We start from the raw sequence: 27,247 nt of genomic DNA, 5'->3' as shown, positions 1-27,247 counted from the left end.
CGGACCCTTGTCTCAGGCAAGAATGGTGGAAAGGGTTACCTAGGAACAAAGGAGTCACCAGCCTTGTTACTCCCATAGGAAAATAGGGTGGCTCTCAACATGGGACAGATAAAAGTCAATCTTCAAGCAGGGCATGGTGATGCACGCCTGTAATCCCAGCACTTTGGGAGGCTGAGGCAGGAAGGATCACTGCAAGTTCAAGGCCAGCCTGAACTGCATGGGGAGACTGTCTCAAAAAACCAAAGTCAGTCTTCTACACTACTTAGCCACACCGCAAGAATGCTTTCTCTACCAAAGGTAAAGTACTCAAAGAATGATGGTCCACAATTATATTACCTCAGTCAATTTAGAGACATAAGATTTTCTATTATTTTCTTGTTCATTTAAAGAGGGAACATACCGCTTCTGATTTTTGCAAAACTCCAAATGAACTCACTGTCCTCCTGCCTCCCAGAGTGCTAGAATTACAGGGGTGCACTACACCCCCAGCACATCTTTTAAAATCTGACGAAGAGCTTCTGCTTTGATTTTTAAAGAACAGATTTTTTCTACAGTTTCATTCCCAGACTAGATAACTAATCCTTTTATAAACTATTTTTTTTCTTTTTTTTACCTATAGATTGTATGTATTATTAAGTCTTTTTTTTTTTGGTACTGGGGATCGAACTTGGGTCCTTGTGCTTGCGAAGCAGGTGGTGAAACCACTGAGCTAAATCCCCAGCCCTGTATTATTAATTCTTAAAAATCAGCATTTTGATTCCCTTTGGATATGTTATGTTGGACTTCAAAGACTTGGAAAGAATTCTGTGTTGTTGTCAGTTCTGTTGCGTTGGCAGCAGCGCACATTAGTTTGGACAGTGAGCAATGACAGATGAGCACAGCGCCACACCCACAGTTTACCTCTTTCACAGACAGAACTGGAAGGTTGGTCCTGGATGGCTGCCTGGTCCTGGATGCTTTCAGGGGTCTCTTGATCTGGGGAAAGTCTTGTTTTGGAATAAATGCTTCAGTTGATGCAGATGAGTAATGCCTCTTTAATATTTTTATAAACCACTTAGAACCCAAAAGAGTTGGCTTGTGGGTCACTCTCCTATGAGGACCAAGTGATATCCTAGTTAGAAGGTGCACTCTGTCATCCTGGCAGTGCACAGTATTTAATGGAGGCAGTCTACTTGCATCTGAGATTTCCCGGTTCATTTCCAAGACCCAAGGCCTACTCAAGCCATCAGCTGCTGTAATAGGAAAGTATGAATCCAGGTTTTGGCAGATTGTCAGGGTGCTGCTGCGCGTTGAATTTCCAAACTCCTTAAGTGGTTTTAAAGTTAGATGAACAAGTCTTTGGCATGGATGTGCTTTAGATAATATACTGTGAGATCCAGTGAGGGCTCTAAGAAGTCTAGCTGGCATTATCACATCCCAAGCTGAAAGAAAAAGAATTTCAAATTCAAGTTGTTTAAAAAATTTTTTTAAAAATGTGTATTCCTAACCATCCAGATGCAGGGATGGGGTCCAGTACATTATTTGATGTCATCTAAGTGTCCTAAGTATGCAGTGTCAACTTTGGAAGCTATTGCTAGAAATTTTCTCTTTAAGAAAATAAATCTCATATGTAAAATGTACCAGTAAAATGTTATATACTTCCCTAGGAAAGAGGGATATTTCTGTTACAAAATGTGTAAAACAGAAACATTTTAATTCTAAGAAAGAACAAAGTGAAAAAAATAACTTGCAGCTCAGTGGTTGAATGCTTGCCTACTATGTGCAAGGTCTTACGTGTGAGCCTCAGCACTGCCAAAAACAAAATAAAAAATTAGAAAAGTATATATAGCTATATATATATATATATATATATATAAAATATACATATAAAAGCCTTCTGCCATTTTTCATTAGTCAGTATTGGCCTTCTTTCTGAAAGATTATAAGATTATAAAGCTACTGACATGACAAAGACCTTAAAAGAGGAAAAAGTGATGGAGTCTCTTCATTCTCTGCATTAGCATACAAACTATTTTTTTTTTTTTAAAAATCTTTGCTTACAAATTCCTTTATTCAGTATTTATTCAGCCTCAGTAATGAGAGAAGCAACTAAGGCCAGGGATGTGTCCTCGAAAGGACAAGTGTCCCTCTCATCATGATCTTTAGCTTTCCTGGAAGCGACAGGCATTTTCAAGTGCTCGTTAATTCCATGGAACAGACCTCATGGCTGAGCTGTGACATGGGAGACTGAGAAACACACAGGAACTCATCCTGTTCTGCATGATGAGTCCGGAGAGGCTCCCAGAAAGATTTATGCTACTTTTTGAAGGGGAAGCTTGGGGCTGGGGATGGGAGGTGGGGAGGCCGGGCATGTCAACAACACACACACACACTCCAAAGGAAACAGACTGCATACGTAATTTCCCTCTTACTTACATTCTAAAATATGTATTCTTTCAAAACTAAGCCTAGGCCTAGGAATGTGGCTCAGTGGTAGAATGCTTGCCTAGGATGCTGGCCTTAGGTTCAATTCCCTGCATCCCCCAAAAAGAGAGAGAAAAAGTCAACCTATAGTAGGTGATCAATTCTTCAAAAAAAAAAAAATCCTAGTTGCTAGAGATACAAGTATAAATCAGTAACTTCACAATTAACAGCCCAGCTGAGGAAACAGAATAATATGATATACAAGTGCTATAGGGTCCTGGGAAGGAGCATCTGAGGTGAGGAGTGGATGTGACACTCACAGGTGGCTTTCAGATTGAGTCGTGAAAGGGCAGAAGGATCAATCAGCAAATCACACAGCTCAGATGTACTGTATTGTTTACGTGTCAAACAGGATGCAACTTCCGAGATGGGAGGGGATGCAGGAGGTAAGGACAGAAAAGGAGCCTGTGGCCAAAGCCTGCAAAGATCCATTAAATGATCCTACAGTTTTCTATAGGTTGAGGGAAACCAGAGCTTTTGGATTTGAGATTCATATGGTGAGATGTACATTGCAGAAACAAGTCTTTGGTAAAGATGTGAACGAGGAACTGACAGAGACTAAGACATTACCGTCTAGCACTTTTTATATACCAAATGTTGATTTACCTCACAGTAACCCAAAGAGGCATTTTACTGATGTGGAAATCAAGGTTTAGACAGGATAACTCATAGTTAGCAAGTCGCAGAGATGTTACTAAAGCCCGGGCCTTCCCATCCCAAAGACGACATCACAGTGTAACACCTCTCTTAAGAGGACAGGGGTGAGTCACAGCAGTGTTTACTAGGTGGAACCTGCTGCTCTCAAAATATCTTCAAAAGCTGGTATTCTGTATTAGGTTCTAAGCCAACGAGCTACTCTTGTTCATCTGGAATTTGTACTGTTCTCTGCCAACTGAACCAGAGCGTTTTTGTTTGGCTTTGGTTTTTTGAGATGGGGGCTTGCTATGTAGCCCAGCTGGCCTGGACTCTTGATCCTCTTGCCTTGGCCTCACAAGTGCTGGGATTATAGGTGTGTACCACTGCCCCCAGCTGAACCAGCTGGGATCTGAAGACCTTAATTATAAAAAAATTTAGAAATCTGTATACAGACTTGGATTCTTTATCTTTGAGGAAGTTCTTTACCTCCAGATTCTCCTGGTTGCTTTAGCATGGAAACTACAAGAAGCACTATCACAGAAATGTAAAAGCTACAGGACAAACAAAAAAAGTTTTCTCCATAGCTTCACTGAGAGGGACACAAATGTAGCATTTAAGGTGTTCAACACACAAGAATTTTAAGTATTGCTAAAAACCAGAATGCACAGAAAAGTTCAAGTTTAATTGTACAAACTAAATTTAAAGATTAAAAGCATACTTGATGTAAAATTTTACCCTATCAGCTTTATGTAGCCTTTTGACATAGCACTCACATATGCCTCTCTATTATCCTGGCTATAATTCTTGATGTTTTCTATATCCATGCAAATCAGTGCTGAGGATGATTCTTCCAATGCACTGGCCTCTCCTCCCTTCCTGAGGGACCTTGTTTTCCACTCTCCCTCGGCCACCTCTGTGGTCACACACTCTGACCTGTTAAGTAGCCACAAGGCAGTACACATGGCTACTGAGCACTTGAAATGTGCTTAGTATAAACTGAGATTTCATCAAAAAAGAAAAATACCTCAGTAACTTTTTTTTCCTTTTTCGGGGGGGCTACTGGGGATGGAATTCAGGACCCTGTGCTTGCGAGGCAGGTGTGGAGCCACTGAACTAAATCCCTGGCCCCCTCAGTAACTTTTATATTATTTGTCAAAACAGTACTCTTGGATATAGTGGCTAAATACATTATTAAAATTAATTTTACCTATTGGTTATGGCTTATATCTAGATGTCCCCCCAAAGCCTCATGCAGTCATAGGTGGGGCGTTTCAGAGGTAGCTGAATTTGGAGTGTGTGAATGTGGATTAAGCATGTGTGGTACATCCTTCCGCTAATCGACTTATCATGCTTTTGGGTGTCATTAATAGGAAGTCCCTCCCTGGTGTGGGGGGTACCACCCTAAAGGCTTATAGCTTGGATAGGATGAAAGGAAAAGGGAGGCTTGCTGATGCTGCCTTCTGCCTGCCTTGCCATGGATTGTTTCTCCTCTTCCATGCCACCCTGCCTTAGAGCCAGCTGACTATGGATTGAAAGCTTTAGAAACTGTGAGCCAAAATAAACCTTTCCTCCTTTAATTTGTGAATGTCAGATATTCTGTCCCAGTAATGACAGAAGTAACTAAGACACTATTTATTTTCACTTTTATCAATGCAGCTTCTAGAAAGCTTAAGGTTTCTGGCATGCATTGTATTTCTACTGAACAGTGCTCTCTAGACCTTGTATTAAGCATAAGTGCAACCTCATATTCCCAATTTCATACACTCTACTCTCCAAACACTACCTCCTATTTTTACAGCTTGTTCCTTCTTTTATTCAATGCCAACAATTCTTCCACTCCAAAAAGACATACAATTCAAGATCTAACTACCTTTTCTGTCTCTCAACCTCAATCCCAAGCCAGACTTCACTTTCTCCAGACCCAGCTTATGATTCATGGTCTACCATTATAATCTCTCCTTCCATATACCTTGAATCCTATGTAACACCCATGTGACATAACCTCAACCCTAATTAAATGCAATTCACCTAATTTGTGCCTGCACTCCTTCAGCTAAATGTAGTAGACATAGCCAAACAAGCAAGCTGTCCTTTCTTGCTTTACAATCAGGACTTCTTTCAGGTGGCCCCTTTCAGGATGCTCAACAATGTTACATCTCCCTATTACATTCTATTCTCCACTCTCTCCTTAAGTCTTTAGGACTCCTGCTCTCTCATTTTCACTAATGACCTTGCTTCCGCTTTCACTGACAAAACAATCAGAAGAGAACGTCCGTAAGATGAACCCTTAGCCATCATCAACTTGTCTATCTTTTGTTTCTGTGTCCATATACTTTACCTTTCCATCTGCTATGACTGAATCAAGTCCTCTATCTGTACACTGACTCATCCCTTCCTGCCTTCCTTCCCTCTCTCTTCCAGGCCATTATCTCCTCCTTTACTAGAACATTCCTATTAGCATACATTTATGCTAGATTATTTCTCACCTTAAAATAACCTCTCCATCCCATTTCTCTATGTGCACCTTTGTTGAGATTCTTTTCAAAGGAGTTTTATTCACTGTCTCCAATTCCTTCTCTCTGATTTCTTTCAAACTCACTCCATTTGGGCTTTCATCTCTATTTCACCCAAACTTACTTGTCAAGGTCATCTATGACCTTCACATTTCTAAATCCTTAGCTTATTTCTCAGTCATCATTTTACCTGACTTATCAAGCAACATCTGATGTGGTTGATCACTCCACCTCCTTGAAGCACCTTCTTCACTTTCTTCTAGGACACCACAGTGGCTGTTGTCCTCATTGGCTGCACCTTCTGTCTACTACTGGTTTCACCAGGACTCAGTCTCTAGTCCCCCTTTCTTCCTAAAGCAGCCTCTTGGCAATCTTCAGTTTTATACATCATCTAAACATTAATGAACAGCAAATATTTATCCTTAAACCACTCTGGTAAGCACCAAACATGTAACATGAAATCTTCCCAGAAAACTATTCTGCCCACAGTCCTCTACAATGGCAATTATATCCATATATTTGCTAATTCCAAAACAACCTGGTGTGTGATTTTACTCTTCTCTTTATTCTTCATACCCAATCTGGCAGGAAGTCCCACTAGTCTTATCTGGACCAGTTCTTACCATAAGTACTGCTATTACCCGGTCCAAGTTGCTCTTTCCCATGAATATTATATAACAGCCTACCTGGTCGTTCTGCTTCTATTCCTGGGCTCCTACAGTTCTTCTCAACACACCAACTACAGTAATCCTTTGATAATTTAAATTACATCTTTTCTCAGTGTAAAATCTGACAATATGGCTTCACATTTTACAGTACGTCTGTCAGAGCTCTTAAAATGGGCTTTAGGGCCGGGGATTTAGGTCAGTGGTTTTGCCGCCTACTGCGCAAACGCAAGGACCCGAGTTCAATCCCCGGTACCAAAAAAAAAAAGGGCTTCATATTTCTACATTCTCTACCCTTTACCAGCACTGACATTTCCCACAGCTCTCTCCCTTGCTATTTCTGCTCCGATAAGCTTCACCTCTGGATCTTTGCATTGGTTCCTTCCCTGTGTTCTTCTCCCAGGGATCTGTATTGTTCCCTCCTTTAAATGTCCGCTTCACCTAATGAAGCCTTCCCCAAGCACTCCATTTAATACACAACCAGCATCCGTTCTCTCTCTTCCTCTACTTTCTACTTATCCTTTGCATTTAACACCACTTGCATACCCTGGATTTTCTGTTCATGCAACAAATATGAACTGAGTCCTTATCATTCGCTAGTTGCTAATATAGCTGAAGTGAAACAAAAAGCCTTTTGAACCTTACTGTGGGAACAGCAAACAATAAATATCAACAAGTCAGCAAAATATGTATTAGATGACAGTGCTAAAGGAAACAAATAGAAGAGGAGAGATTTCTGTCCCTCTCCTAAAAAGTAAGTTCCATGAAAACAGAGATTTTTGTGTTTATTCATGCTGCAACTCCTGTGACAATGATGTCTAGCACACAGGCATCAACTGACTTTTAAAATGGGAGATGTGGGCTCGGGATTTAGCTCAGTGGTTCCACCGCCTGGCCCGCAAGCGCTAGGACCTGAGTTCGATCCCCAGTACCAAGATAAATTTAAAAAAATAAAAATAAAAATAAATAAATAAAAAGGGAGATGTGAGATATTTTCTCCCTTATCCCCTAACTCCCCTACCCCCTGCAAGGGTAAAATCACTCTACTAAGGGGAATACAAAATCCTGATTTGTGTTAGATTTTGTTATGTAACTACAGACCTTGCTCCAGTGGTTAATGGTACCAAATTAATAATTACCAGTTTGTCAGTCTTGGGCTGTGCTTGATGCTATTGTTACTGCTAACTGTAGTACTCTGGCCAGGGTGTCACACCTGTTTTGATCAGTTGTACTTCCTGGTATGACAACACTGTGATTGACTGGGATCATAATCATTACTACAGTCCAGTACCAAAGGACTGGGTGGTTGGCCAAATAGAGAGCAACTTCTTATCCCTAACAAAGTGGAAAGGTAGGATCTTGGGATAGACTCAAAGGCCAAGAGCCAGCTACATCTAGAAGATATCTCTGAAGAACAGTCATTTCCTAAGGAGGCCTTGGTACTAGTGATGATGCTAACTAACATAAGCAATTCATAAGCATCAACAAAGAAAACAAATTTAAAAATAGAAAATGAAAAGATGCACAAGCAAGATGCAACCCCAGATTTCCAGCCGCCTCAGGGCAAGTCCAAGGGGCAACGAGGTGAGGATATCAGAAACTACCCACCTGAATTTTCTGAAGTGGTAGCAGACATAACAAAACAGATGAATGAGGGTATAGAAAAAATTAGATCAGAAATAATTTCTCAGGTTAAAAAAGATTATGAACACAATAAAGGACTTATTTAGGAAATCTAGAGTAGATAAAGTTAAAAAAAAATAGAGGAGCTTAGGAAAATGATGGAAACCATGAATGCCCAACATAGGAAAGAAATGGAATCCATGAAACAGATTCAAACAGATATCCAGGAGATTAAAAATTCTATTGAACATATATGCAGCCAAACAAACCAAAGTGAAGACAAAATACCAGATCTAGAAGACAGACTGCAGTTAGCAATCACACACAAAAAAAGATTTCTTAAAAATGTCAAGAGACTATGAAAAATCAAACCAGTAGTTGCAAAATGATGCAACAAAGAACAACATAAGACTGACTGGAGTCAACAAAGAAGCAGGAGACAGCACAAATGACATTAAACAACCTGTTCACAGAAGTAATGGCAGAAAACTTCCCAAGCATGGAAAAAGAATTTGACATACAGATAAGTGAGACATACAGAATGCCAATTAGCTACGACCAAAAAAAAAAAAAAAAAAAAAAAAAAGTATCAGAGAAAAGAATACTTTCATGACTAAGGAAACCTGAAGAAATTCATGACCCTCCAACCAGCCCTCCGAAATGTTCTGAAGGATATTCTAAAAAGAGATAATGAAGACTACAATTCTATGAACACCAATAGAAAGAATCCACCAGGTAAGAAAAGCAATTAAACAGAGGGGAAAGGGAATCAACAACAGAAAAATAATATGATAAGGATAAGTCAATATATATCAGTTACAATCATCAATGTAAGTGGTCTCAATTCACCAATCAAAATAAACAGACTGGCAAAATGGATCAAGAAACAGTATGCTGTATTCAACAATATGCTGTATATAAGAAACACATTTAACTCAAAAAGAAATTCACACACTGAAAGTCAAAGGATGGAAAACAATACTCCATTTCCAGGAACCTGGAAAAAAGCTAGGGTAGCTATTTTATTTGCAGACAAAGTAGATCTCAAGCCAAGACTGATCAAGAGACAAAGAAGGTTATATCCTTGTTAAGGGAACACTCCAAGATGAAGAGATAACAATCATAAATATATATGCACCAAATACCAGTGCACCCAACTACATAAAACAAATATTAATGGACATGAAATAAACACTAACACAATTGTAATGGGGGATCTCAATACCCCATTGTCACAAATATATCAACTAGACAAAAAAATCAACAAAGAAATATCAGAACTGAACCAAACCTGTGAACAAATAGACTTAGTAGATGTCTACAGAGTGTTCCACCCCACAACATCAGAATACACATTTTTCTCAGCTGCACATGGGATGTTCTCCAAAAAAGACCCCATACTAGATCATAGAATATGCTTAGTAAACGCAAGCCTATTGAAATTATCCCACTCTTATTATTAGACCATACTGCAATGAAATTGGAAATCAATGGCAAAAGAAACTGGAAAACTTCATGAATACATGGAAATTAAATAACACCCTACTGAACAACCAATGGGTCATAGATGAAACTGAAGAAAAAATTAGACAGTTTCTACAGTTAAATGATAATGCCAATACAACATAGTAGAACTTACGAGATACAATGAAAGCAGTCCTACAAGGGAAATTTATAGTGGTGAATTCCCACATCAGGAAAACATAGTGAGCTCAAACACTAATGTTAAACCTCAAGCTACTAGAAAAAGAACAACTCAAGTCCAAAGCTTGTATGAGGGAGAAAATTATAGAAATCAGAGCAGAAATTAATGCAATTGAGACTAAGAAAACAATATAAAGGGCCGGGGATTTAGCTCAGTGGTTTCGCCGCCTGCTGTGCAAGCGCAAGGACCCAAGTTCAATTCCTGATACCAAAAAAAAAAAAAAAAAAAAAAAAAAGAAAACAATATAAAGAGTCAATTGATCAAACAGTTCTTTAAGGATTAAATAAAACTGACAAACCCTTAGCCAACCTTATATTAAAAGAAGAAAAAAAACCCTCAAAGCCATACAATTAGGAATGAAAAGGGTGAAATCAAACCAGATCCTGCAGAAATTCAGAAGATCATCAGTACCTACTTTGAGAATCTGAATTCTAATAAGATGGAAAACAGAAGAAATGCACAGATTCCTAGATACATATGAATTACTAAAGCCGAATCAAGGTGATATAAAAATTCTAAAAAACCCAATATCAGTTAATAAAATTGAAAATGTAATGAAAAACCTACCAACAAAGAAAAGCCCAGGTCCTGATGGGTTCACTGCTGAATTCTACAAGAAATTTAGAAAATATCTAATGCCACCTCTCCTCAAACTCTTTAATGAAATTGAAAGGGAAGCAATACCCCCAAACTTATTCCTGGAAGCAAGCATTACTCTGATATCAAAACCAGGAAAAAGATCCAAACAAAAAAGAGAGCTCCAGACCAATCTCTCTAACAAATATAGAAGCAAAAAATCCTCAATAAGATACTGGCAAACAGAATGTAGCAAATCATCAAGAACATTATACACCATGATCTAGTAGGATTCATCCCAGGGATGCAGGAATGGTTCAACATAAATAAATCAATAAATATAAGAAACCATATAAACAGAACCAAGGACAAAAACCACATGATTATCTCAATAGATGCAAAGAATGCATTTGACAAAGTTCAATACTCATTCATGATAAAAACCCAATGGAAAATTGGTATACATGGTCTTTATCTCAATCTGATAAAAGCCATCTATGACAAACCAAAAGCCAGTATCATACTAAATAGTCAAAAATTGAAAACTTTCATTCTAAAATCAGGACCAAGACAAGGATGTCCACTATCACCTCTCCTATTCAATATAGTTTTGGAGGGCTGGGGATTTAGCTCAGTGGTTTCATTGCCTGCTGCGCAAGTGCAAGGATCCAAGTACTATCCCGGCACCAAAAAAACCCCACCACAATATAGTTTTGGAAACATTAGCCAGAGTAATTAGAGAAGAGAAAGAAATAAAAGAATAAGGATAGGAAAAGAAGTTAAATGATCCTTATTTGCAGATGACATGATACCCTACATAGAAGACTCTAAAAATGCCACCAAAAGACTTCTAGATTTAATAACCAAATTCAGCAGTGTAGCTGGATACAAAGTCAACACTCAAAAATCAATACCATTCTTGCACACACATAATAAACTCATTAAGAGAGAAATTAAGGAAACAACCCCCTTCACAATAGCATCAGAAAAAATGAAGTACTTAGGAATCCATCTAATGAAGGAAGTAAAAGACTTTTACATGGAAAATGACAGTATCTGAAAAAAAGAGATCGAAGAGGATATCAGAAAATGGAAAGATCCCTTGTTCTTGGGTAGGAAGACTCAATATAGTGAAAATGGCCATACTTCCAAAATTGCAGATTTAATAATGCACTCCTAATCAAACTACCAACAGCATACATCATTGAATTAAAAACAATCCTAAAATTCATTTGGAACCAGAAGAGGCCTAGAATAGCAAAAGCAATTCTGTGCAACAAAGGCAAGGTAGGTGGTATCACAATCTCTGACTTGAAATTATCCTACAAAGCTACCACGGTAAAAATATCATGGTACTGGCAAAAAAAACCAAACCAGACTTGGGGATCAATGGAACAGATTAGAAGACACAGAAACAACTACAAATATACTCAGCCACCTTATCTTTGTTAAAAGAGCCAAACACTTTCACTGGAAGAAAGACAGCCTCTTTAATGGTGCAAGAAAAATTGGCTGTCCACATGCTGAAGAGTAAACCCAGACCCACGTCTCTCAGCATGCACTAAATTAAAATCAAAATGGATGAAAGACCTAAATATTAAAACAGAAACTCTAAACCTACTGGAAGATAGAATGAGTAGAACTCTTGAAGATATTGGTGTAGGCAAAAACTTTGTGGGGAAAAAACCCCACCATGATAGAACAGGAACAATCACAAAGAATCAACAAATGGGATCTCATCTTATTAAAGGGCTTTTGGACAGCAAAAGAAATCACCAACACAGTAAAGAGACAAACCCGAGTGGGAAAAAATTTTGTCAGTTGTTCCTCAAAGGACCACTCTAGAATATATAAAGAACTCAAAAAAATCAGACCTCCCAAATCTAAAGATTCAATCCAAAAATTGGCATCTGAAATGAACAGACACTTGTCAGATGGAGAAGTACAAATGGCAAATAAATATATGAAAAAATGTTCAGTATCACTGGTCATTCAAGAGATGCAAATTAAAACAACACTGATATTTCATCTCATCTCAGAAAGAATGGCTGCTATCAAGAAATCAGTAAGTGCTGACAGGGCTGTGGGGAAAAAGGAACACTTCTTCATTGTTGGTGGGAGTGAAGACTAGTGGCAATCAGTGCAGAGATTGCTCAAAAAACTAAGACCAAAGGTTCCATTTGACCCAGCCATTCACCTTCTTGGTATCTTCCCAAAAGAATTAACAGCATCATACCACAGCAATATATGCACACCCATGTTTACAGCGGCACAGTTTATAATAGCTAAATCTTGGAAACTGCTCAAATACCCATCAACCAATGAATAAAGAAGACGTGGGATTTTTTTATACAATAGAGTACTACTCTGGTATAAAGATAAACTTGAGGGATTTCTAGGTAAATGGATGCACCTTGAGACCCTACTCTTAAGTGAAATAAATCGGACACACAGGTTTAAATATTGCATTGTTTCTCTGAGGTGAAAAACCAAAAGTGTAAATATTTATGGGTTGGAGGGGGGAGGAGGTAGGAAAAAAGAAGCAAGATATATTATGTACAGGTACAAATTCCCTATGATAAATGTTATCATTATGTATATTTAAAATGTACCAATAAAATGAATTTTTAAAAAATGAAACAAGGCAGCTGCTCAGTCCTTCGGCACATTTCTACTATTTAAGTGGAAAACGATCAACTAACAAAATGCCTACAGCTAGGCCATGATTCAGTGGAGAAGTGAAGCTAAGCTAATCTTTCGGAGCATGCCTACAATTCCTTATACTAAAAATAATTTCATTCGTTTTTGCTGCTACCACTATGTTCTCCTGACTGAGTGTTTTTTTCTCCCAGTTAAGTCGATCAAAGATCACTCACTGCCTGGGGCGTCGGGTCACAGCCGGACTGACGAAATCTGGGTGACTCAAGAGGCTTCGGGGGCCAAGGCAGAGACCTCTGTGTCGAGCCACACAAGTGCTAGAAAAGGCAGTGCACTAACCTCTCTGAGAGAAAAGAAGATAGAAGCGCCAAACGTGCGAGCGTCCGCGGTGGGACAGCAGGGCCAGGGACTGTCTCCCCGGGAGCCCCCAGCCCGCACCAGGAAGCCTCTCTGGGAAAGGTGTTGGGGCACTGAGCCGGTGCTGCGCAGGCGCACAGAACTCTAGGCTCCGCGCCTCGCGAGCAGCTCTGGCCACGTGACCGCCAGGCCACGTGACCCAGCCGCGATCTCTTCCGCTCCCCAGGCGCTGGGACCTCCCGGTCCTTGCCTGCTTCCGCCTTCCGTTCTCTTCCTTATTCCGCTTCTCTCGTCGCCCCACGCTGTCCCCGCCTTCATTCCCGGAAGAGCTCCTCGTCCTCGAGCCAGCGACTGTTTGCCACTTGTCCGTTTACAAATAAAGTTTCCTCCTTCAAAAGCACCTTTTTTTTTTTTTTTTTAAAGCCACAGCATTCCATTAAAAGCACGCCATTCCTCAGCTCCTTCGCGGCGGCCCTGCTGCTTATTCTGTGACCAGTGGGATCAGATTTGGGGTTGACTCCGGACCGGATGGCGAAGCCGCCTTCGTTTCTCTCCGCAAAGGCCGTAGGGTTCGTCTCGCTTTTCTCCTGAACGTTTTGCGAAAAGACAGGCCTGGCCGGGAAGCTGTGGGTGACGAGAGGAGGGCGCCTGCTCCCCAGAGGCTCCGAGTTCAAGTCCCGCCATGGAACTCTGGGTCCCAATGGCGCCTTCTCGGTTTTTGCCAACTCCCCTGGAGGAGACAGCGAGTCCCGGGGAAGGGAGGCTGCGTGCCGAGCTGCTCGCAAACGTTAGGGCTGTCTCTACCTTGCCGTCACTTTTTATTCATGTTAATAAATGAGTTCGTGGGGGGAGGTGTCAAAAGTCTTGAACATTTGGGAGTCTCGGGTCTATTGGGATTTCTTATTCCTGACGCCAATCATAATCTCACACATAAACGTCCCTACTAGTAGTTCCCCCATTGTATTTGTGAGATTCCTCAGTAGATGCTTGAAACTCGAACCCTATATTTACAGTTCTTTTTTCCGATACATTCCTATGGTTTTTAATTTATGAGTTAGGCACAATGAGAGCTATAAAAATAACTAACGACTAAAAGAACAATCATGTTATTTAAAGATCAATTAATTTCTGGAAATTTCCATTTGAAATATTTTTGCCTAGTCGACTGCACGTGGGAAAAGGAAACTGAATAGAAGAGGGGGACGGTTATAGTGGGTTTTGATTTTGAGGCAAATTTATGGATGATGGTAAAAATAATATAGCAACCATTTGCATAAACTGGCCAAGTTTGTAATTGAAGTAAGTTCTTCGAAATATTGCAGAAAACACTTAGGAAAAAGTAACCCTCCTTGGGCAGGAAGTAGATTGAGACCAGAGAGGTGATGATGCCCCCCAATTTAAGCTGGAATACTCCAAAGGGTGGTACAAATGTGGGCAGTGACCCCTTAGATGCCTCTGACCTTACCCTAAGCCTGGCCAGGACTTTACACTCTGAGTGAAGGCCTCTGTCTCAGGAAGGAGGTAGAAAAATAGTAATACTTGGCAATTAATGTAAAATCGCAAGGAAGGACTGTCACTTCTTTTGGTGTCTACTTTAGAAAATTCAACTGATTTGGTTCAAGTTAGTATCCTTTCTCTTTCAAAAGTACTGATTTTTTTTTTTTGGTACCAGGCATTGAACTCAGGACCTTGTACTTGCGAGGCAGGCAGCGGCACCACTGGGCTAAATCCCTGGCCCTTCAAAAGTAGTGATTTTTGAAAATTCAATTCTAATCAGAGTAATTACTAAGCATATTAAAACTTAATCACTGTGTTAGGATAATCAAAGCACCACGGAGTCTAAATGTGTTTTTGCAATTTGTTTTCTTAAAGTTTTATAGTTATCTTTCAAGGAATACTTTTGGAAAAATACTCAATATACAGCCCAATAATTTAACAACTAGAACAAGAGGCTGGGGATTTAGCTCAGTGGCAACCCACCTGTCTCTCAAGCTTAAGGTCCTGAGTTCGATCCCCTGGTACTGCAAAAAAAAAAAACACCCCAAAACAAAAAAACTAGAACGAGATACTTGAGTTTTTAGAAGTGTAATGACCCCAAATTAAAGTAAGTGATTTGGCAGAGGCATTCTTTTCAAAAGTATCTTGTGAATTTTTTGGTTTTTGTCCCTAGTGATCTGCAGATACAAGCACATATCATTTAAGCCCTGTATTCTGTTTTAAAAGTTTTATGTATTGGTTGAAAAAAGAACAAAAAGCTGCCTGGAATTTCACCACCTAATAAATCCTGTTTTTTGTTTTTTTTTTCCTAACAGAATCTTATGTATTTCCTTAAAAAAATTAATTATGGACTGGGGATTAAGCTCAGTGGTGTCGAACCTGCCTTGAAAGAGCAAGGTCCTGAGTTTGATCCCTGGTACCAGAAAAAAAAAAATTCTAATTTTATAAAATGATCATCTGTAAATCTTGATTTTTATATGTCTAAAATCAAGAAAATCTTAAAAAATTTTTAATGCAAGTATAAGTTTTTCCTTCCTCATCTCTAGCTTACTTTATTCTTTTATATATCACTAGGCTTTTGTTTGTTATCACTGGGCTTTTGCTTGTTTTGTTTTTTAGTTTTTTGAGACAGGGTTTCGCTCTGTAGTTGTCTGGCCTTGAACTCACTGTGTAGCCCAGGGTGGTCTTGAATTCATAGCAATCCTCCTGCCTCAGCCTCTGATGCACCATGCCTAGCTAACATTTCTGAAAAGTCTCTAGTTTTTAGCTGAGAAAGTGAGACAATAGATTAACTTTTTTATGGGCAGAGTAGGGTAAGAAGGCAAGTAGAGAAGGCAGTAAGGAAAATTTTTGAAAATAGTTAAGATTGATTAAGTATATAGAGAAGAGAGAAAAACAGATTTCATAAATATTTTAAAGTCTTCAAGCACATTAGTAGAGTTGTTTTTGTTCTTTTATCAGTAGATAATTACATTCTTCAGGGAGAGCTGGTACATGGACATAAGAACAGTTTTTAGGGGCCGGGGATTTAGGTCAGTGGTTCCAGTGCCTGCCTTGAAAGCACAAGGTCCCGAGTTCAATCCCTGGTACCAAAAAAAAAAAAAAAGAATAATTTTTACAGTACTTTTACAACCACTGCCTCCTTCATCTTTCTGAGCAAATGAAGTGACTTAGTAAATAGTAGGACTGGGACCAGAGCCAGTTTGATTTTGAGCCTAATCCTTTTTCTAGCCTACCACATTGTTGAACTAGTTTCTGATTTAGGAAGAGAAAAGGAGTAGAATGGAAAAGATAAAGAATGATTAAATAGATTTCTGCGATTAGAGGCACCAATACTCATTCACTTCCATGGCACAGCAGAGTTTTCAAATGTTTTAGTCTAAATATAGTAGAAAAAACTAGTCCAACTTCATAGTTGCATGAAAAGGAATTTTAGGCCTATCTAAGGTTAAAACTACTAAATAATATATTTTATGTGACTGTTTTCTAGATCATTTGCCTATCTTACAATCAAAGACAGAACACCACAGATCTTAACCAGGGCTATTGACACATTACATCGACACAAAAATGAATTTTTTGAGAAACATGGAGAGGTAAGAATTGTGTTTCATTTTTCTTTTTTTGGTTAATTCTTCAACAGAATAACAGTGGTTCTTGAAGAGTTCAGCTTTTGTGTAAAATGTGAGGATGACTACATGGGACAATGGTTTTAATGTAATATATTGAAAGGAAGTGTAATCATGTGGTCATCAAGGGAGAAACAGCCAGTCTCCAGTTTAGTTGTGTTCTAACAATTTAATCTGTCAACTAGACCTGAGAACATATTTTCTAATATATACAGTGTTAAAAATTGTGTCTTAAGTTGTTCACTTGCTCAGAAAAGCTTTTTTAATTTCAAACTCAGGTGAATTAGAATGTTTATATTACTAATTTGAGAGCTGCTATGCAAAACTTAAAAATGTGATTAGAGAATGAAAGACCGGCCGGTTACTTGAAATCATCTTGTCCATTCAGTTAACGGGTGGAGAATAATTTCAGTAACTATGCTGTGGGAGGCAAAGGTCTTTAAAATTGCAAGTCCAGTAACATGCATACAACAGTACATTTTTCTGAGGGTTGACAACAGAGATTGAGAGAAGTGTTGGTGGTCTTCTCTTGGCCAAATTGAAATGGAGCAAGAGAGCACATAGGCTGTAATATATTTCTTTCAATCTCTTGTATTGTCTTCTCTAAAGCCAATCCTGACATAATACAGGATCACTTTTGGTTCTTTGTTGCTAAAATCTAGCTTGTCTTGGACACTGACATTCCAGTGTTTATGACATAAGCATGATTTCATTTTGATGGATGCACAGGTTTACCGCTAAAGTATACTATAGAAAATTTGGATAGTTCGCTGGAGTGTTTGGTCATATGCTTAAACAGATTACCCTAATTTCTCTAGTAATTGCAACTGTTTTGACTGGAGTGACCTAAAATGTAGTCATTAATCAAGTCTCAGTATCTTGTTGCTTGGCCTGTGTGTCCTAATTACCAGGTGGCCATGCTGGCTAAGACTGAGAAGAGGACCTGCTGTCCTGTCCACCCCACCCCTTTTCCCATTCTCCTAGGTAGAGGACAAGACCTAAGAAAATGTTGTCTGCTCTTGGTGGCCTTTCTGTGTCCTTTTTCATGCTCCTCTCATACCTATGCCATCTCACATGGCTGCCTGTGTTCTCCCATCTCCCTGAGTCCCTAGCTACTGCAGGACTACACTTCTCCCCAGAGGAGCCGCGCTGAACAGTGTGTTGGCTCAGAAGTCAAAGCAAAGGCCCATCCCTTTAGACTAGTTTAAAGGGATGTGGGTCCTCTGGGGACGAGCTTGACAGATGTGTGTCCTTTGGTGACAGAGGCGAATTTTTTGTTTTTGATACCAGGGATAGAACTCAGAACCTTGTGTTTTCGAGGCAGGCAGCAAAACCACTGAACTAAATCCCTGGCAACAGAGCCGAATTTTATTCTTCCTCTGGCCCTCGGCAATGTTTGGCATGTAGGGAATTTGGGAAATGTTTGAACTGAATTGAAGCAAGTTATCAAGCTGGCAATGACTTAGCCCTTATATAGGCATTTACCTCTTAAAAAAAAAAAGGTTCCTCACAACTGTACAGAAATTTTAGATGTTAGAATTTACTGCTTATCAGTTGAAGTTGAAGACTTCTGGGTAGAGACTTGGCAGAGGGAGAGTTCCCTTTTTAGAAAATTAGCCCTGTTGAGACACAGGCTCAGCTCCTAAAACCTTGTATTTTTTACAACTTCTTTTTATTTCTGAACCTGCAGAATCGCTAAAGCTTCAGTCTTTAGTTTCAGTGGCAAAATAGATTCTATTTTGGAAAAAAATGGGGGCTAGGGTGTAGCTGAGGGATAGAGGCCTTGTCTAGCATGTGCAGGGCTCAGATTGGATCCCCAGTACCACACACAAAAAAAAAGGTTAGAGAAATACCTGTATTGACAGCACAGTAAGTCTGAAAATAGAAAATAAATTCCCTTAATATTAGCATGGTAATAATTTTATAAAATTATTTACTTGGTCTTGGTTATTTCCTATATTTTGTTCTAAGTCTGTCATATGTTAAATCTTCCTCTTTTTTAATGAGGCAAAAATCTTGCTGGTATAAGACTGAAGGTACCATATTCTTTTATTTTTTAAAAAATTAATTTTATTGGTACATTTTAGGTATACATAATGGTGACATTCATCATATGGAATTAGGTACCATATTATTTTTACTTTATTCTTTTTTTCGAGACAGGGTCTCACCTCCAGAGGGCTGGGATTAAAGGCATGCGCCACCACACCCGGCTCACTTTATTCTGATCCCATAACATTTTTCCCTTCTTCTATTAACCTGTTACACAGCATAATACTGTAGTGCCTTGTTTGTCAGGGTCTCTCTCACCCCTCGAACTTACAGAGAACAAGGAATATAATGAAAAAGACCCTCAGAGCTGCCTGGAGAAACCTCAGGAGGCCAGAGTTCTTTTTCTAGTAGTGCTTCTGGTGAGAGGCAAGTAACTTGGAAGCATGAAAGTTGTGGGAAACCTAGCAGTGATTCTTTTCCCTCTGTGGTAGTGGTCAGCCCACCTGAGGATGCAGAAGGGCCAGAACTTTGACAAAAAAGGCTGAGTAGATAAGGTATGATCGTGTTACTCTGAACTCTGTGTATTTTGATTTTTAATTTAAGAATTCCAAAATGTCTACAAGTTTGTAAAAGACAAAATATAATTTTGAAATATGGTGTATTTCTTACCTTAAATTTAGGCCCATGAAGATGTGTTACTGTAGAGGAATTACGCACACACACATACACACACAATTTTTTTGTTGTTATTTTTGCAGGAAGGTGTGGAAGCGGAAAAGAAAGCTATCTCTCTTCTTTCTAAATTACGGAATGAAATACAGACAGATAAACCAATTGTGGCCCTGGTTGAGGACTGTGCTGATACTGACCTTTGGAATCAGCACCTGGAGTACCAGTGCAGTCTTTTAAACGAAAGCAACGGACAGCCAAGTTGGTTCCGCTCACCATGGTTGTTTGTGGAATGCTACATGTATCGTCGGCTTCACGAAGCGATTATCCAGAGGTGCGTGTTTAACTGTCAAATAGCAATGTTTAGATAATTCATGCTTTTTTGGAATTGTAAAACAATAAGTTTGAAAATAAACAAATGGAAGCCTGAATTCAGTAGAGCAGCAAATATTAATGGCACTGTCGGACGTTTCCACAAATGATATCAATTTAATAGCTTCTTGGCGATTGTAATCTTCTTGCCTACAATAGGCATACGGTTGACTAAATAGTATGAGCTTATTAAAGATTTTTATAAAGACTTCTAGAATAAAACAGATTATACTTACTGAACAAAAAAACTAATTTGAAATATATATATATATAAAATCAAGATGGTACAAAGTAAACATATGTTTTATTTAGAAATAGTATATCACATTTTATTTGTTGTGAGGAACCATTAGAATAGTAAATTATTCTGTTGTCTCCTGCACTGGCTTGTTAGTCCTATAGTTTTTTAAATTTTGGTTTTGATGGCTAAATTAAAAAAGACTAAAAGTTACCCATGTTCCAAACAGTTTTTATAGCTTTTTTATACTATTTTACTTTTCTTAGGAAAATTCTGATATAGAAGTGATTTATAATGCAAAAGAAAAGATAATGTGGATTATCCTTTTAGCTCACAGTTTCAAAAGTATAGGTTTGCTGTGTATCCTTTGGGACAGAATCCTTTGGTAGCCATTCCTAAATATAGCAGAGGATAATTTAAAGCAACTGATTGAGCAAGCATTAATTACAAAATAAAATTATTTTGTGAAATATATTAACTTTTTCTGTCTTAATCTTTATAAATTATTTTTTTATCATAGTTTGTTGTTTTTGCCAAGTAGCAATGTTTAAAAACTGTTCTAAAGACCAAACATACTCTTCCAAACCCGGTGTACAGATGACCCTCAACAGAAGCTGGGAGAAGCTGTCATTTGTTAGAAACTAGCTGTGTGCCAATTACTGCACTTATCCCATTGCAATGTATATTTGAGGAGCTTCCAGATTGGGGCCATTTAAACACTTTTTTGGTGAACATATGTGTGCCTTTCTGTTGGGAATATACCTAGGAGCGAATCCCTGACTCAAAGGGAATGCACAAATACAGCTAGGGTAGATTCTCAAGGAGCAAACACTTTAAAGCTGGAAAATTTTATATATGTATATATTAAATATAAATATATTTACATTGTGTGTATTTGTGTGAGGTTTACTCCTTTAAATATGATTAAGACTCATTCTTAACATGAGGTGTGACTTTAAACTAATAATCGATCTGTTACTAAAACGTAAGAACATGTGCTGTCAAACATTGACAGGGCCAAATAAATATTTTAGGGTTGATATGGTCTCTGTCTCAGCCGCTCAGCCTTGCTGTTGCGGTGCAAAGACACCAGACACAATGTAAATGAATGAGCATGGCTATGTTCCAGTTCCAGTTCTTGATTTATAGGCAATGAAATGTGAATTGCACATGTCATAAAATAACGCTTTTCTTTTGCTTTGTTTTTAACCTTTCAGACTTGTAAAAACCATTCTTAGTTTGTGAGTGCACAAAACAGGTGTTGGCCTGCCTGGGTCTGTAGGCTTCCATTTGTTGACCCTAAATTTGAACTTGTGCATCCAAATGCCTTTTATCCTTTTAAATCACCTTGAGAGTCGGACTGGTTTCAATAGTGCTGTCATTGCTAAAAAAATACCTTTGAATTCTTTGGAATTTTTTTCAGAGCCAATGTATAAGCTCTGAAAACTGTTTCATTATTTTTTAGTCACTTCTCCTTTTTAACCAAAAATGTTTTTATTCAACTTGATCACATACTTCATTCAACTGAAATTGCTTTGAGTGACTTTTGAAGACAGGTGGTCACTGACATGATGTTCAATAATGTACCACAGGTTCTGGAGAAAATTTCCAAAGAGGATTCCAAAAGTGCTTTAAGTAATGGCAGCATCCTAGGAATAAAGGTGTAGCTTCCCATGGGACTGAGTGACAGAAGGAAGCAGCCATCATTTGGATGTATAAAGGCTGGTATGTTTTTAAAAACAAACAGTTTCACTCCATCAGTCTTACATTGTTTTTACCCTAACGTGATGGCCTATGGAGGAAAGTAGCTGATTTAGAACAAGAGATAATCAGAATTATCTACCCAATTCTGGAAAGGCTATTGTATTAGTATTTACATCTTCTTTGTCATATTCTTCATTGGACAGCACGAAGATATAGCCATGGCATGAACCCTCACCTTTGGCAAAAAATTAACACGACAGTAAAAGTCAAACAAAATCTGATCAGAATTTGTTATTATAATGAAACTTAACGAGTATTAAGTCTGATTTATCTCTAGTACTCATTGTATTCCCACAATACTCTGGGTTTGACTCTCGGTGATTATTGCATTATAGTCAAATGTTCTATTTACATCCATATATTTGTTGCTAGAAACTATGCCACATTGATACTCAAAAAATATTTGTTGAACTAAAGCAATTATTTTAAAATTTTGTTAATCTTTCTCCTTTTGCCTTGGAATCTCTTCTGGATAAATAAGTTTGGGCATAAGCATTATAATTACTTACTACTTCTAGTGAAATAGTTGATTTGGGAAACTTTGACAATTAATTAAAATGAGCTGGGGATTTATTTTTGTGTAACTTGATTATCTGTGCTATGTCTGGTATTTGTTACCACTAATTATTGTGACTCATGGTGCCATTCTCTTCCTATTAAAGAACTGCAGTTACTCAAATATCTGTATCTATATCTGTATCATCTATCTATATCTATATAATATATACATATTTTAAAAAGATAAACTTACGTAAATATTTCACTTATGTTTTTCTCTTTAGTCCACCAATCAATGACTTTGATGTATTTAAAGAATCCAAAGACCAAAATTTCTTTGAGTCACAGGAATCTATCACTGCATTATGCACTTACTTGCAAGAGTTGATAGGAACTATTGAAGACCTAGATGAAACTCAGCTGAAAAATGAGTTTTTTAAATTTCTGCAGGTAAAGATCAGACTGTCTGAATGTCTTTATATTCAGTTTTGTAAATACTAATATCAGTAGTTTATACTAATACTTACTAAATAATAATCTATTATATTAGTCATTTAAACTAGTGTTTTTGTTTTTTTAGCCCCTCTGAACTATGTTTTATGCCTAATTCAAAAATACTAGCATACCAGCCCTTGACTCCTAGCTAGCCCATTCTTTCAGAGAACAGTCACCTTGAAATATGTTTTTTGTCCCATAAGTGTATTAAATTGTAAAGAAGAATGGTACAGTCTATTTCCTGTCATCTAATTTGGTCAGCTATCCTCACTGTCACCCTGCTCCCAAATAAAGGAGGCCAAAGTTGCTTTCTCTTATTCCCCACAATGAGCAAAAGGTTAATTTTGCAAGAAAAGCCTGAAGAACGTTAATCTGTTTCCAAAAGTCGTAGCACTCTATTATTGCGTCCACACAAAGACTTTTGGACCTATTTGTGTCCAGCACTTTTCTAGAGGCAGGGCACATGGTGATGGAAGAAATAGGCAGATCCTTGCTATCACAGAACTTGTAATCTTGAAGAAATATAGATAATCAAACAGTGGCACAAATAACTGTATAATTAAAAACCCAGAGGTGATATGAAGGAAATGTGCAGGAGGCCAACAGAGAATCTGATCTCAATTTCTGAATGCCATCATATATATTATTGTGTGAGAGTCTCCAAAAAGCTTTAGAAAAGTATAGCCTTGGACATTTTAGCTATTATGTAAGCCTTACATTTTTTTGAAAATCTATTAATTTATCTTTTAAAAACAATATTCTTGGTTAGAACATACATTTTCCTTATCTTATATTTAAATACAATTTTTTTTTTTTTGAGCCTGGGTCTCCCTATGTTACCCAGGCTGGCCTGGAACTCCTGGGCTCATGCAGTCTTGCCTCAGCCTCCCTAGTAGCTGAGACTACAGGCACCAGACTTGGCTATTTTCCTCATTTTAAATCATGAATGAGAGTAGAATCTCTTTTGACTAATATTTACTGAATACTTGTATGCCAAATATTTGGTACATTATTTACATGCATTATGTCAGTACTCATGACACAGTAACTGAATAAAGTATTAGTATCTTGGTTTATGTTTGCAGAACCTGAGCCTTAGAGATCTTAAGTAATTTGCCAATGGTCATTAATTGAAGATACTGGGATTTGAACCCAAGTCTTAACTCCAGAGCGTGTACTCCTAAACATGTAATTTTTTTTTTTTTGTACTGGGGATTGAACTCAGGACCTTGTGCTTTCCAGGCAGGTGCGGTGCCACTGAGCTATATCCCTGGCCCTGTAATTTTTTTGTTCTTATTTTTCTGTTTTTTGAGACAAGCTCCTGCTATGTAGTTCAGGCTGGCTTTGAACTCACTATGTAGCTGAGGCTGGCTTTGAACTCATGGTGATCCTCCTGCCTCAGCCTCCTAAGTTCTGGGCTTACAAGTGTGTGCCACCACACCCAGCTGTAATTTTATAGTTTAAGAAAAAATAGGGTTATATTTCTTTTTGTTGTTGTTGTTTTTACAAAATAACACTAAGTATTATTTCAACTTAAAGTCAACTAATAATTGATTACACTGAGTCTACAATTGACATCACCCTGGTTATAAAGTTTGGGCTTGAGATACCACGGTGTCTAGCTTCTTTATTTTACAGTCTCAGACAGGTTGCTGCGTCCTGAAGGTTATACAATTAGTGAAAAAAACTGGGCAGTTTGGGGAGGAGGGCAGGAAAGAAAAAAGGAAATGTTTTATTTTTCTCTTGACTCTCGAGTGAATCTGAGCCTCTCTCTTTCCAGAATCTGATGTGTTTTTTTTTCTGGTACGGGGGATCAAACTCAGGACCTTGTGGTTGCAAGGCAGCTGCGGTGCCACTGAGCTACATCCACAGCATGATGATATTTTAGTATCTGTATGATGCAAAGTCTTCCCTTCTGAATAGAAATGGGGGCTAAAATTATTCCAGTCATTTTTTTCAAACATCTGTTACATATTCACTAAAATTGTCAGTGTTTTACCGAATAGTAGAGCATCACATAAATATGTTACATTATTAGAGAAAGTAGACTTAGCAGACATTTTAGTTTTAGAAATAAATATAAATATAGCCAATATTTTAAGCAACCCCTCCCTGTACCTCTTACACCATAGAGGTTTTGTTGCTTATTCAAAAGGATGATGGCTTTGTTCTTTTTCTTTTCAGATTTCACTCTGGGGAAATAAATGTGATCTATCTTTATCAGGTGGAGAAAGTAGTTCTCAGAAGACCAATGTAATGAATTCTTTGGAAGACCTAAAACCTTTCATTTTAGTGAATGATCTGGAACATCTTTGGTTATTGCTTAGTAAATGCAAGAAAACCAGGGAAGAAACGTCCATAGATAGAGTGTATATTATTCTGGACAATTCTGGGTTTGAACTTGTTACAGATTTAGCATTAGCTGACTTCTTGTTGACCTCTAAATTGGCTACTGAGATTCATTTTTATGGGAAAGCTATTCCCTGGTTTGTTTCAGATACTACTGTACATGACTTTAATTGGGTAATTGAGCAGATGAAATGCTGTAATCATAAGTGGATGTCCAAGTGTGGGATTGACTGGGAAAACTACATCAAAGTGGGTAGATGGGTTTATCATGATCATATGTTTTGGACTCTGCCTCACGAATACAGTGCAATGCCCCAGATTGCCCCTAATTTATATGCTGAGCTGCAAAAGGCATGTTTAATTTTATTCAAGGGTGATTTGAATTATAGGAAGTTGACAGCGGACAGAGAATGGGACTTTACTGTTCCGTTCCATCAGGCTCTGAATGGCTTCCATCCTGCTCCTCTGTGCAGCATAAGAACCTTAAAAGCGGAGGTTCAGGTGGGTCTGCAGCCTGGGCAAGGGGAGCAGCTCACAGCTTCTGAGCCTCACTGGCTGACCACCGGGAAGTACGGCATATTTCAGTTTGATGCTCCACTCTGACTAGGCCTCCGGAATCCCAGTGTGAGGAAGATTGGAGAAGCACCTTTCCCTCCGCGGAAAAGCAGTGTGTGAACTGAGCCACAGACTGCGCTGCTTTGGCTCCAGAAAGCTTAGCTTCTCTGTGCTCATCTCTACACACTCTGGGTGTTTTTTCTTTGGAATATTTTGCCTCACTGCAATGTTTTGGAAATAGACGGTTTTAAGTTAGTTATAGATTTTTACATTTACTTTGGAATTTTAGTGTCTATTTCACATTAGGTGCATAATTTCAAGAGGTTTTGATGAACTTATTTTTAATTGGATAGAAAGCAAAATCTAAGTGAATTCTGCTTTTTAAGTTTGTAAATCCTATTTTTTCTTAAATAGTACACTGCATGGTATTTAATATTCTAGGAGGAATGGAATTTTATTTAACTTCATTTCAGGCTCTTGAAATAATGGCTCAGTGAAAAATATGCATTTTAGTGCTTCTGTAAAGAGATGCATTTCTTACAAATGTGATGCTTGAACACATAAAAGGAAAACTTACCTCATAAGTTGATTATAACTTTTGTTCTCCATGGATTTTATTTTATTACAATAGCCTGTTTTGTTTGCATGTATTTGTAATTTTGATTGACCTGTAAAATGGATATTAAGAAACAGAAAATTGAACAGAATGAAACAAACAGTATTTGAAAAAATGTAGCATCTTTTACATTCTATTTATGATACCCATAATCAACATAAAACACGTTTTAAAGGAACAGACTTTTAGTTTGAAATTTTAGAAAAATGCTTGATATAGAAAAGATTCCTATGGATTGAATTTGGATACTACCATTCTTTTTTTATATTACACATTATAGTGATCATCATCACAGATACTAATAACTGTAAATTGGTTTGTTTTGAAACAAATTGGAAATAAACTTGGAAATGTTTTCTTGCATTGGAATAATAAAATGTACTGAAAAACTTCATGACTTTATTTTCTATTGGGGAAAAATTAAGAGGGGAAAATTTAGAATGAGATCTATATAATGAAAACCCCCTAGTGAACATTATAAATATGGTCCAAAGTAGCTATTAAACAATCTGAGTTAAAATGAAGTTATAATCTATGGTTTTCCTAAGTGCTTAAAAGTTTTTTTGTAAGATATATGAAGTTGTACATTTTGAGTTTCTTCTTGTCTACATATATTTGTGTTTTAAACATTGTTACTAAAATGCTTAGCATTTTGGAATTATTTGTCAACACTCAGTGTAACTCAGAACACAGTTTTATATTTGGATTGACTTCATAGCCACAGTATGAGCTGTTATATATTATATTTTCTAAGGCACTGGTGTTTTTTTTCTGTTCTTTTTTTTTGTTACTGGGGATCGAACTCAGGATCTTGCACTTGCGAGGCAGGCGGTGGAATCACTGAGCTAAATCCCAGGCCCCTTTTTCTATTCTTACT

The 27,247-nt window shown here is 37.9% G+C and overlaps 2 protein-coding genes across 16 annotated transcripts in view; one reads left to right on the top strand and one right to left on the bottom strand.

The window, feature by feature from the left end:
* The window catches only part of Rmnd1 (required for meiotic nuclear division 1 homolog), a 41,753-nt gene extending 28,377 nt beyond the window's left edge, over window positions 1-13,376 (bottom strand). For 11 of the 15 annotated variants that reach the window (XR_015444023.1, XR_015444024.1, XR_015444022.1 and 8 more), the window contains exons 1-3: window positions 13,179-13,327; window positions 5,803-6,003; window positions 901-1,421 (exon numbers count right to left, since the gene is read on the bottom strand). Coding sequence is in view for 7 of the 15 variants with exons in the window: in XM_021237916.1 (XP_021093575.1) it covers window positions 901-1,421; window positions 5,803-5,821 (540 nt within the window). In the remaining 8 variants the exon portion in view is untranslated. Of the gene's footprint in view, window positions 1-900; window positions 1,422-5,802; window positions 6,004-13,057 lie in introns of all 15 variants that reach the window. The other 4 variants (XR_015444027.1, XM_004856869.2, XM_004856870.3 and 1 more) reach the window with 4 other exon arrangements.
* Window positions 13,377-13,483: 107 nt separating this feature from the next.
* On the top strand, window positions 13,484-26,760 carry Dcph1 (damage control phosphatase 1). Its single transcript, XM_004856867.4, has 5 exons — window positions 13,484-13,765; window positions 16,684-16,789; window positions 19,573-19,817; window positions 22,640-22,805; window positions 25,035-26,760. The coding sequence occupies exons 1-5, from the start codon at window positions 13,725-13,727 to the stop codon at window positions 25,800-25,802; spliced, it is 1,326 nt and encodes a 441-aa protein (XP_004856924.2). The 5' UTR covers window positions 13,484-13,724; the 3' UTR covers window positions 25,803-26,760.
* The last annotated feature ends 487 nt before the right edge of the window (window positions 26,761-27,247 follow it).

The sequence above is a fragment of the Heterocephalus glaber genome, unplaced genomic scaffold (genome assembly GCF_053883595.1).
Source record: "Heterocephalus glaber isolate CG9 unplaced genomic scaffold, H.glaber_assembly_v1.0 deba00001593, whole genome shotgun sequence".
NCBI classification, from domain to species: Eukaryota; Metazoa; Chordata; class Mammalia; order Rodentia; family Bathyergidae; genus Heterocephalus; species Heterocephalus glaber.
The sequence above is the reverse complement of the archived record's forward strand: the minus strand, read 5'-3'. Positions and strand labels throughout refer to the sequence as shown.